This window comes from Perissodus microlepis, chromosome 22 (assembly GCF_051167445.1).
Source record: "Perissodus microlepis isolate ML-2025 ecotype Zambia chromosome 22, ASM5116744v1, whole genome shotgun sequence".
In the NCBI taxonomy this organism is placed as follows: Eukaryota; Metazoa; Chordata; class Actinopteri; order Cichliformes; family Cichlidae; genus Perissodus; species Perissodus microlepis.
The window spans coordinates 16,587,021-16,600,053 of record NC_140481.1 but is presented as its reverse complement, the minus strand read 5'-3'; the positions used below and the strand labels follow the sequence as shown (position 1 = coordinate 16,600,053).

The 13,033-nt window shown below is 42.3% G+C and overlaps 1 protein-coding gene across 4 annotated transcripts in view; it reads right to left on the bottom strand.

The window, feature by feature from the left end:
* Window positions 1-13,033, bottom strand: part of kcnq4 (potassium voltage-gated channel, KQT-like subfamily, member 4) — a 52,206-nt gene extending 39,173 nt beyond the window's left edge. For 2 of the 4 annotated variants that reach the window (XM_084919235.1, XM_084919236.1), the window contains exon 1: window positions 11,709-13,028. In XM_084919235.1, coding sequence (XP_084775361.1) covers window positions 11,709-12,010 — 302 coding nt within the window. In that variant the 5' untranslated portion in view covers window positions 12,011-13,028. Of the gene's footprint in view, window positions 1-11,708 lie in introns of all 4 variants that reach the window. The other 2 variants (XM_084919239.1, XM_084919238.1) reach the window with 2 other exon arrangements.

The window sequence follows — 13,033 nt, the reverse complement described above, 5'->3', positions numbered from 1 at the left end:
CTTTCTTTACAATTTTATTTTATCAGAACATAACACTTTCAGTGAAATCGTGCTTTTGCTGGTCCTGTGAACGAGTCATTTAAAAAATCTTGTAACATAAGAATTATAAAGGTGATTATAGAGCAAAAATGGAAAATCTTTACATACATTCATTTACAGATTTGATAGCTTAGTGTGGATTTCTGATCGCACAGCTTCGTGTCGTATTCATCCTGCTTCCCTCAGTAATGTTAACTCTGGCGCACTGCTTGCACATCACAGGAAACCACAAGGTCTGGCAGTCGGAGGGCAAAATGATTGAGTGTGCAAGAGACAGCGAGAGCGCTAAGAAGAGACGGAGGATGGGAGAGGGAGAATAGATATAGTACAGTAATATATATTAAGATAGGAGGAACTGCGCTGACCACAAGGAGTTAGTATCAGTCAGACAGCGAGAAAGATAATGAGAAAAAAATAGTAGACAAGAGACAGAAAGAGGTGGCTGAATAATGGATTGGACAGACGAGAGACAGCGAGACAAGGAGATCCAGAATGGAAAAGAGCTAGCCATCGTCTGTGAGGTCTCATCACACACTTGCTGACATTGCTTTAATCTCGGGGCCAAGACAAGACCAGAGAGTCCGCACACACTCGCACACACGCATGCATGCATGTAGAGACAGATTTACTGTTTCCCTGTGTGTGTGTGTATGTGTGTGTGTATGCATGGGTGTGTACAGCAGTAGTTCTGAAAGCTGTTTTTGCAAAGGAAGTGTGAAAAAAAAACTTCAAGTCAGTCAGTCCTGCATGACATCAAAACATGCAAAAATGAGGACAGTTTGATTTGGCAGCTTTATGCTTATGTTTGCTTTTAACCTTTTGCGAGAAAACATGTTTTGACATCTTGCGTCATCAATAATCATTCATTACCTTCAACTGCTGAAAAGAAGGGGGGAGTGAATCAGGGGGTGATAGAAGCCATGAAAGCAGCTGTAGATGCAGAAGAGCATCTATAGCTTGTGGGGTCGTGGAGTGGGGGCAAAGAGCTTGAAAACAGGGGCAGTCTGACTAATGAAAATTCTCCCCTCCTCCTCAGCTTACAGTGGGACTTGTTGACACAGAATCACTTCACGTAGCGCGTAACGAGCAGAAAGAGGTTAAAAAAACAGATAATATGGAACTGAGAAGAGGCGCAAAACGGAAGCAAAACTTGCTGATGAAGAGACGAAGATAAGAGAAGCAAATATATCACAACAGGAACTGAAAAAGTAACCGTTGAACAGGAAACAAAGAAAATGGTGCTGTGATCAAAGGAAGCAGTTGCAAATAAGATATTTGAGAGCAGTGGCAGGGTGTAATGGAGGAAAAGAAAACAATCTCACCAGAGTGACAGCCAGCATGGCGTAATTATGGCTTCCTCGTTAACATTTGATTATTGTTTATGTGTGCCCACAGCACCACTAACCAGGCCTTCACACACACACACGTGCAGGCAAACCCACGCACACACTCTCCATAAACACACACTTGCATGAATGCACACGTCTTGCAAAAGTGCCAATCAAGACTTCTTCTGACAGCACGCGCTTTCAACCACATGAGCAATGACACACACACACACACACACACACACACACACACACACACAGCTGTACCCGGCTTTTTGCACACAAGGCAGGCCTTATAAATACTATCTTACATTGTGATTTTGTTTGAGCTCCATCTCCATGGTGCTGCTTCCTCACATGTTTATAGTGACTGCCATTATAAATTAAGATGATCTTAACAACTCTTAAGCTGGGCTGTGCATGCGGGTGCAGCCAGGCAGGGTCAACAGGAGAAAGAAATAGAGAGAGAGACACGGGCTATCCCAGCCTTTACAAGAGACAGAGCAGAATGAGAAGAGAGGGGAGAGAAAAAGAAAGGCCAAGGTTCATCCCAAACAGCAACAGCACCTTTATAATCATACATACAAATCAGGCATGCCTGCACAGTTACACTGCCTCCGCGTCCTGAAAACTACAGGTTATGCCTGATTGGTTCAAGTTACAAACACGTGGTGAGAGGCTAAAATCTAACACCAGCAGCCAGAGAGACATGGCGTGATATCCCGAAGATGCTTGTGACCGAATTGCATCCATGAGACATCCATCCATCTCTTCTGTGCAGGGATGCACATCATGAACGAGAACGCGTGAGAGCTTTATTCAGTATTCTGTTTGATAAGGACTACTTTATTATATTTTATGATTTTGAATTGACATGATAATTCACTTATAAATCATTTGCCAATTTTTTATTTATTTTTATTTTCCGCTTAATCTCGTTTTTTTGATTATTTCAGTCATTAGCAGATTATAGAAATCAGAAAATTCTGACTTTAAATATGAAATAAAACATATTAAATTCGTGAAGCACAGTGAAGAGAGCACTGCTGGCTCACAAGAAGACGGTTCCTGCTTTGAAGCAGCCAGCTGGCCTTTCTGTGGGGAGTTTCCATGTTTTCCCTGTGCCTGCTTGGGTCCTCACAGTGCAAACACATGCATGCTGGTTTAATTGATCACTCTAAGTTGGCCACAGGTAATGTATGTAATTGGAGTTGTATAACAAGAAGCTTTTGCTGTACATTTTCATTTCACTTCCTTTGGTCCAGTCTCATGGCAAATTGACAAATGAATTTAACAGGACGTATATTTGATGTGTACAGTTTCCTCAACTGGCCATTGTATCTATACCTAAAGCAAGGCCCTAACAAAGCGCCTGGCGCTTTTTGAGTGAACAATATTTTCAAAATAAAAGGATGCAAATATAAAACTCTGTCCTCTGTAGGACTCACACAACAGTCTCCAGTGTGAACAGTGAAAGCTTTCACGCCACCCACAAATGCAATGAGCCTCTAAATGCAACTCATTCATCCTTCAAAATTGGAAATATTCATTTTGTGTGTATGGACACAAACCAGGAGACCGGTCAGATATAAATATATGTTATGGGCCACAGAAATAAGGAGCGGAAATTTGTGCCCAGCAAAATAAAAAAAACTGGGAAGTTCACGTCCAGAAATATGAAACAACAGATTTAAAGTCTATTTCAAAAACCTCTATGAGGCTGGGTTGCTCCCTCGCCAGCAGTTAAAGTCCTCACCCCTACCTGCCTTCACTTATGCATGAATGCCTCAGTGCTGCTGAAATTAATTCAGTAAATAAGATAAGGAGACACGGGCAATTCCACATTTTATATAAATTAACATGTTAATCTCTTATCAGCGGTTAGCTACAGTTAGTTTCCACATTATTCAGCATCTGCTGATCATCTGTGGTGCGCTGGTACAGCCACCCATTAGGCTGCGGCTTTAAGTGTGCTGCCGAGAGATAATGGCTAAAGCTATTGATTTATTTTCGACTTGCTTTATGGTCTTCGCAGCTGCTGGCGACACACAGACCCTGCTTCCTAAGCACTCTAAACACTCGCACCAAATACCTTTATGGACACATTCAACCTGCTCACTGCATTCACTGAAATCGCCAGGACTTGCAATCGCAGGAGAAAATCACCCCGAACTTGGGTCCGCGTTCATACACTGAGCAAGCTGGGACTGTCGCTGCGTAGAAGGTGCACGGTTCTTTTGTGCACAATCATATTTAAAGTAAGTATATTCAGTGGATAACGGCAGGTGATTTTAGAGAGCAGCTTTCACATGGCTGGTTGAATTAGAAACCGGTGGCGTGCAGCTTTAATTAAAATCTGGGCAAAATGCGAATGAGGCTCAGAGAACATGGAGGTGTTGGGTGAAAGAGAAAAAACTATGTTTAAATCTAATGCAAATCACAATTAAATTATTAAAGTCTCGTAACGACTTTGTCACTTGTCTGTTGACGTGTTTGTTTAAGTGTGGCTTCAGCTTTTTCCACATATGCCCTTCAAGTGAGTAATCTGACATCTAATAATTAACTCATCATACATGTGATGGAATGTGGAAATCAAACTGAAGCTAGCCCACTTAACTTCAATGTGTGCATAGAAATGTATCTGCACATAAAGAAAGAGGAACACTGTTATTTATTAGGCACCAACATTTATTTTAAAAGAAGACTTGCTCTTAGCGGTAATCTAATATTCATGTTTCAATTAAAATAGTTACATTAACACTGACGATCATCCTAAGAAGTAGGAGTGGTGTGTTTTGAATTCAGTGACTACAGATTACAAAGTATCCCCCTACACAGGGGTAACAACAATCCCAGACAACTGCTCAAACCCCCCCGCCCCCGCCACCTACTGCATTTTGGTTTGAATAACAGCTACAGTAAAATGACATATCAATTTGTCAGTATTTGCAGCTCTGGTAATATGTCTTCTTGAGCAGATTCACCACCTCTGCAGAAATTACTGTTACTATACAGTAACAGTAATTTCATTGTGTACTGAGACATACAGCAAACTGGAGCTAGGAGGCCGTCTTTGGATTTTCCTGGCTGTCAAAGCAGAACTGGAGTGTTTAGAGGGTCTTGAGTAATCAAAATAAACTCTTGGCATTCCCCTCAGAATCCTCCTGTCTAAATGCTACAGTATTCCTGGCACGCTTCTGTGGCAATAACATTACATAAACACAGATTAGATGGTGTCAACACCCCTATTAGTCAGTTATCTCCAAGAGAATAAAACAAAATCAGTGTCAGTGGCTCAAGGTCTCTGCTGTGTGTGTGCATGTGTGTGTGTGTGTGTTGGATTTCACCTTCAGTATTTTGACATGTTTTGCACTGCTGAGTAAATAAGCAGCAGTAGTTTGTTTTCCCACTGACCATAATGGTATGTGTGTGTGTGCGTGGCGTGTGTGTGTGTGTATTTGCACTTGTCCTGCTCCTTGGTGGAAGTGAGCACAGGGAGCAGGGCTGGTTATTGGAGGGAAATCTGACTCCTGATCGGCCATCCCGGGACAGACAGTCCCCTCCCCAGGGGAGACACATTTTGCCCCGAAAGGAGAAATTAATACAGCAACTAACCTCCACTTTCCTCTCTCTCCAGCTCACTGCCTTCCACTTTTCCTGTTTCTACCTCCACACAGACACTAATCACATGTCCTGATACAAGCTCTTTCTTCCTCTGAAGGACGATCAGGCTATGAACACCAATGTCTTTCTCTGACTCTCCAAAGCACAGGTGTTTTATTTTTATTCATTTCAGCTGTTTTGGGGGTATGCACTGTGTGTCCTCTCATATTTTTCAAGCCAACCTTTAGCATATCAGTCACCAACAGCAAGCATCTGCCAAACTGGCATTGTCCTTGAGCAACATTTTATACCTCAGCCAGCTGTAGCTGTTGAAGTAGGGGACAACGGGAAACAGAATTTTCCTACAGGGATCAATATAGTATCACATTATCATTATTAGCATTCATTCTTAGCAACCAGAATGAATCTCTCTCCTGCTTCTTCCTCCTTCTTGCCCTCTGTCGCACGCTACTGCTGTCAGTGGGTAAACCCAAGGATGTTAAAGCAGTTGCTCCGGAATGTGACAGGCCTTTGAAAGAGACGTCAGGACACATGACGGGAGAACTTCAGAGAAGCCGAGGTACACGTGGGCTAGGTGTAAAAGGGCTGGGGAAGACCTCGTAACCTTTAAAGCATGAAAGGTCAACATCGAATAACGCGGCAGCACGTTCTTTCAGTGTCACGTGGATTGTTCCATCTCAATTCATCAAAACAAAAATTTTAAATATGGCCATCGAGGATTCGCCTGAAAAAAATGAAAATATGCATTATTCCTTAACAGGAATTCAGATCTGAGAGGAAGCCTTGACAATTTGAGTCTGTCTGTTAGCTTTCTATGTATTTCAAGGGCAGAATGAAGGGCTGTTTTTAGATGTTCTTCTATCATCATTTTTGAGGGGCCAATTTAAAAATCCATTATCCAGAAAACTGCTTGAGCTAAGGCCTTTCATTTTTTTCTTTGGTAAATATCTGGTGCTGTTATTCTGTAGCTATGGACAAAAAAAACAGGAAGCTTGAATTCACTAAAATATTTTGATGGTTTACCTCTCACAGCAGATTTGGAGGCCTGCAGAAACGACAACTTTGCAAATGCAGGACTGATGTTTTGATTACAGCTTCTTATGTATAAGGCACAATATCTTCTTTAAACAGTCCAGATGACAAACTGTTGTTCTTACAGGAAGCCAGGCCACCCCAGATCAGACTGATCTCTAGTTGAAATGACCACTTGCATTTCCCCAAAACAGCCTTAAAAATATCAAGAACACAAAGCAGACGAAATCATGTTCTCCGAGTTCCTGCCCAATGAAGTTACTCTGGGCTTAATCTGATTAGCAGCTCAGATGGCTTTTGGTTCCTCCTTCAATCAAATCAGAGGAAATGCAAAAGATGCTCTTTCAGAGAAGCACAGCAGAAGCCGTGTTTTAGGGGGGCCAGAGTCTAAACACGAGACAGAAAACAATACAAGAAGAAAGCCTCGCCTTCATACATCATCGATGCAGGTTTCAAAATCTTCCATGTTTTGCTAAAAGGTGACAAATTTCGCCGTTCATCAAATGATTCGAGTGGCAATCAGATTATGATTCTTTTTGTAAAATGTCAGAAAATAGAGAAAATCATCATTTCCAGTCTGGCCAAAATCCAAAAGATAATCACTTTTAGTTTATCGTGTTAAAGAGAAACATTAAGCTGTCACACGAGACAGGAAGCCAGTTATAAACACGAGAAGTTTGATTAATTAACTGACAAATGTCTAGAATTATTGACTCGCATTTATGTATTTACATATGTATCCTTCCCATTTAAGCATACACAGAAAGGAGGAAAGGAGATGATGAAGACGTGAGGGAGGGGAAGTCGTTTAGTAGACAGGCCAGTGCTGCAAATAAGATGTTGTTGGTACAGGAATAAAGGGAAGCATGAAAGAAGACACGGACAGAGTGAAGGAGGAGAAATTCTTATATTAGATCCTTATACAGATATTCCTAATGGAGCAGAATTTGCACAACCTGCTGAGGTGAACAGATTAAAACAAAAACAGCACTAAATGAACACCAAGCATCTAATCTGCAGCCCCGAGCAGGTTAAAAGTGCAGCGTAGCTCTCTCCCCACACCATTTCACAATGGCACTTCGCTCTGGTGAGACTTCCCTCTCACCTTTCTTTCTCTCTTCCTTAGTCATCAATAAAAAACACTTTTGTGTGCAGGCTAAAAATGCAAACAACCTACAAAAAACAATTTTCCAGCATTACTCAAACTATTAATAATAAAAAAAGGTCCAGCATCAAACGCGTCAGTGGCTCTTTGGAGGACGGCAGAGGGCGGCGATTTTAGCGGATTTTGTGTCGCGTGGTTGAAAACCTGGGGGGAAAAAAGACCACACGGTTTCCCTGAGCCAGGTGAGAAAGTAGATTAGCTGGCTCAAAGTGGCTTCAGAAGGAGGCAAAACTGCAAGAGTCGACGGATAGAGGGAGCACATTCAATCAACAAGCTGTCTGAGTTAAATGAGTTTAATAATGTCACAAAGGCAATTCACCTTTAGTTGAAAAAGCTTGCGAGATGCATTCGGTGTGGAGCTGCTCTGTTTACAGAAAAGATGTGTGAAAAATTAACTATAGTCACACAGGCGCTCTGGGTAAACATCGGTGGAGAGGTTATGGAGAGCATTAGGCCGTATCTCCCTTAACATCTATAAATAATGTGGCTTTAGGCTCAAGCTTTCATAAACACACACCATCACTGATGCTTGTGCCATAAAAGGTTGAAGTAAAGATATTCATACATGGCGTGGAGTCTCAGTGGTTCATCTGACAAAGATTAAGCTTGCTTTGGAAATGATTGTTTACAGATCTGATAGATTAACGATCATTTCTTTAGAAACATTAACATCTGCAAGAGTAAAGTGAGCTCCTTTCAGATGTAATGTAATGTGGGTTAGAAGAAAGTCATCTTAAAAGGATTCAATTTTTTTTTTTTTTTTAAAGGAACGGTAAAGGAGGAGAGGCCTTTGAAAGAGAGCCTTTGAAAGGCCTACGAGTACTTCTCCATAATTTCTTTCACCTGTCTTTCCTTGTTAGTAAAGTCCACACCTTCACTTTGTGTGCTTGACTAGATATTTTGAAAGCTAGTGTGGAAAATTGACATCTTTTCATCTTTACAAATAAAAAAAAGGCTTTCAAGCAGTTATTGTAATTAGGTTGGGAGCAAAGAAGAAAGGCAGGTGGACTTAAATATGAGTTACATATTTAGAGGTCATTTTTATCCTGCAGGTGACTGCTAAAATAAGCCTGGTGATTCCCCTTTGACTTCATCAGGTTTTGTTTTGTTTCTAGGACTTGACAAAGCATCTGCAGAGCAACAAAAGGTATTGTATTACTGTTTTCACAGAGTGCACTTGAGCAAAGCCAGAAAAGAGAGGAGAAAGTGTCTTTTAACCTGCTAATAGTCCCACATAGAGCGTTTGCAAAGAGGTCTTCATAGAAGCAACTACTTGTAGAGGCATTTCTCTCAATTCTACTTGGTGATGACACTGCACAAGCTCAAACCAAAACCTCCATGTGATATTTTTCCTGCACATTTCTGCTCCTTCACTATAGGACATCAATAATACATGACCGGTATATTTTTGCCCTCCTTCGAGCCAATCAATCACTCTGGCTGGCCAATGCTCAGTCTCTTTTTCCCGTCCATCCTCACACACTCTTTCTGTATATTAAGAATGAAGTCCGAATGCTGCACCAAACCATAGACTTAAGATCGAGCACAGAACTGTGCAAAAGTCTTGAGCTACTTTCCATTTATGTATATTTTGCTAGAAAAACAAAAAACGTGCAGATGTAAAAACATGCAAACGGGCCTTGTATGGCATGCTTACATATTACGTAAGGCAAAAAGAGAGTTTGTACAATTCAAATGAAAGTCATTTGCCCTAATGAGTCATATGTCAGCGATAAGTGCCATAATCCCCAAGAGGAAAATCACATATATGTATATGTAACACTGGGCTTCCGCAGCACTAACAGACCTCATGTGTTGGCGCTGGCTAAAATATCTCCCTGTTTTCTGGGAAACTGTGATGGGACATTTACACAATTTTAGCAAAATAAGCAATTTTTTTGAAAATCTTACAGGCTAATTAATAACAAAAACAATCATTAGTGACAGTATTAACGAATAGGCTTCTTGTCAGGCAGCTGGTCTTTAACAGAGTTAAACACCATAACAGCTGCCGCTATAGATTTATTGCAGCTGAAATAAAGCTGTGGGACTCAAAGGTGTCAAAGAGGTCTTGAGCTTTGACAGTGAGTAAGGGAAAGGCTATCAAAGGGCACGCCAAACTTAACACGGTTCAAAGGCTCCACTCACCATTTGAACCAGAGCCTCTGCAAGAACCTGTCTGCCGTCTACACAACCGACCAAGTTTACGAGCAAAGGAACTCTCTCTGTGTTTATTACAGAACTTTCCATGAACGCTATAATCCCTTTTAACAAATTCCTGCCTCAACGCCCTTTTTTTATTTTATTAGTAAGCACAAAAAAAAGAGATTTGATGAGATGATAGAAGAGGAGAGCAAAGGATGGAGAGTAGAAGAGAACTTTTTGTCAGCTCTGAATCGGCAGCTGTTACACCTGCAGGAGAGAATGTGTGAGAAATGTTTTCTCCATCCCACACACTCAAGATCCAGACATTTACAACACTGTAACCAAAACCTTTAAAAGGCAAGATTTAAAGAGCAAAATCTCTCTCTGTGTGTGTTCTCAGGTTTGACAAACAGAGGTGAGGAACTTGTGGGACTTCATGTGAGGAGTCATTACAGTGGAGACCTGCTTCAATGCTTTTCCATGCACACTCCAACAGCTGCAAAGAGAGGCCCTCTAAGCAACACATCTGTTCCAGGGTCCCCTGTTACAACACAGGATTAATTAAAGGATCAAGGAAAAGTTAGCACAGCACCCTACACAGCAGTGTATAGCTCAATTTAATTACAACAGATCAACACAGCCTTAATTGAGCTTCATCGTACAAAGAGTTTTCTTCACACAGTTATCCTCTTGGAAAGCAACACACATGTAATTAATCAAAATAAATGCCCAGCTGAGACGGATGAAGTACCGTGGGAATGATGCGCTCAGGTAGACATATGTGCAGCAAATATATTTCACGTCTTAGTGCAAGGATTCCTGAAAAGCTTTGCACATTTTATTCTCAGGTACATTCTGCAGTCAACGTAAAATAGGCCGCCACAGGAGCAACTCGCTTCCAAAATCAGCTTTGAGGCCGTGACATCTGAAACTCGATCTGGGCACCTCCGAGTGCCTGCTTTGCCTCTCTAACAGAGAAATAACAACAATGGCAGAGCCACGATTCGCTCCAACACCCCAGTAATGTCAAGGAGAATGTCACAGGCTGCCACCCTGTAAAGGCCATCGCTCTTAATGAGTAACACATCAGGTGGAAGAGGTGCATGACACGTAGTCCCGTGTGTGCTGGAAATGCATGCTCACAGTCCTGTAGCAATGGCATAAGAAGAAACAAATGGAGAAAAGTGAAGTGGGTTAAAGTGTTGCTGTAGCATTTACTGACGTGCTCTTGTTAATATACAGACAGTATAGGATGTGGACATGTGAGAATCACTGCCCTGAAGTGGGATTTCCCTCTGTTATAAACACATGATGGCACCGGCAGGCAGACAGCTGCACTCTTCTAAACAACGACGCAGAAAGCACGACCCGGTCCGAGGAGCTCCCATACATGAAGCTCTGTCCACTACATGCCAGCCGCAGACACAGCTGGGAGACAGGTGCCGGTGCACAGCTGCCCTATGCTTGACTTAAAAAGACGCTCAAATATAGTGAGACATTTAGGCTAACATATATATGTAGCTTTGAATTCAAATTGAAGAGATGTGAAGAGGGTAAAAACCAGACTCAGTTGGGTTTTATGTCTTGATATAATGAATGACTTATGTCTCACATACTACTCTTAAGTTGCTGGTATGTCAGAGGGGACCGGCACCACCAGCAGTGAGCTCATACTCTCCCCGTGTTTACATGTTGTATATACATTCTTGAACATATGGCCATACAGGCTCCTTTAAAAGCCCTGACTTAATACTTTCTGCAGCAGGAGAGTTGCTTTAGTTTCACATCTATGTTTAGTACACGCTTTTAATTGTAGAACTCATCTTTAGGCTTCCGGTGTTAGGGTTCAGAATGAGTTCTTACTTCACCGGTGAGGAGAGTTTCAATTTCTTAATAGAGCTTTTTTAAAATTTATTAATCATTATCATCATAATCCACACTTTTACTTTTCAGCGCCTTGAGTGAAGCATGTAAACCTACAAAACACAAACTTCAGACAGACATCAAAGTGTTTACAAAATGACTATGATTTAAAAAAATAAAATAAAAATTCCCCCATGTGGATTTGAGCAAATTAAATTTAAGATCATAAGTCCCCCTGATGATTTAATGAGACAGAGACAAGGGGAAATTGAACAGCAGACCCCATGTTGAGATGATGTATGGCATATGACCAGGCTAATTGCGGCATAAGCAACTCTGTTGGCTAATTGGGAAATTTATCTAATAACTGCTGGCATGCAGAGATCAAAAGGCTGGATTGGGAAGTCCAATATTTCCTTCTTTTTCCAAACTTTTTGATACTTGTATAAAGTTATATTTAATGTGTTAGGGATGTTCACACTCACACAAAATTAAAGCCATGACACACTTACATGAATGCATGGTAGATGAATGCCCATCCTCTTGGTCTTTCTAGCACGTTGTACAGGCAGTTTTGCAACTTTCTGTAGCGCTTGCTTGAAGCAGACATGTTGGCCCGAGGTCCGGGCGGTCCAGGCAGCGGGGTGCCCAGCAGACCCGTGCGGTGAGACGGGTGTCCGCGCTCCGGAGTGGACGGCTCGCTTCTCTCCGTCTGGACGGCGGTGAGAGCCACAAACTCTACCCGCCTCTCGTCGTTCGGAGCCGGAGGCGCCAGCATCCTGATGCCGCCGTTGTTTGATGGGCTTCCTAACATCTCAAGGCTGTCGCGATTAAACTACAGACAACTTGGCACGTTTCACTGGATCATCCGCAGGAGCGCAGAGCAAAGTTTGGACCAAGTCATAGTCCGACTGAAACTAGTCCACAGCCTGAGTTTGAGTTCAGATTCAAAAGTTATCTGCAAATAAAGTCGCGGCCGCAAAAGACGAGATGCACATGCACAGTAGATGTTGTGTAAGCGAGTCGCGCTGAAACGGGACCTCCGGCGATCATTGTTAACAGTCAGGTGTAATAAGTAATCAGAGGGGTGCAGAGAAGTAATCACGCACACACGCGCACACACCAACTCCGAGAAAACTGAAAGCAAGCTGCTAACGACCTGCCATCACTTTGCAAAAAAAAAATCATCTGGGCTCAATCAAGTGAAGCATCTATTCCGCACACTTCACAAAACAAGTAACCCGCCAGGACAGAGGCCGTGCAGCGGATCCATGGTCTCTAAACCGAGCCCAGCAGCCACAGTTGTTCATTAAAAGAGTCTTAGCTGTTTCTTTAGTTTTAAACTGGCAGACAGAGCCTCACCACAGCCGCTAACATCAGCCTGCTCTCCCCTGCTTGTGCGTCTCTCTGGTCCAGCGCTCCCCTGCTGACTGGGTGGAGAGCTCAGAAGTGAAGAACATCAGCGTGATGTCAAGAACTGCAGACGAGGAACCCTTCCAAAAAATTATAATAATAAAATTAAGAAGAAAAAAAGACCAAATATCTGCAGTTGATTTGGAAACGCGCACGAAGGTGAGAAGCCCGCTCTCCGCTGAGTTGACGTGCACAAACAGAAACGCTAGCGGGCAGGACTCTGCGCACGGGATGGGTACGAGCGTGGGATGCTCTCAGCGACTAGAGGCGCACTTTTTCTGTTTTGTTTTTTAATGACGCTTTCCGGGAACCGTGAGCGATCTCTGACAGAGCAGCAAAGTTAGCTGGTGAATGATACACGCTGCTAACAGTTTGCAAGTACCAAAAGTGAACCGGACACCATCTGTGAGGCTTCCAAAAAATA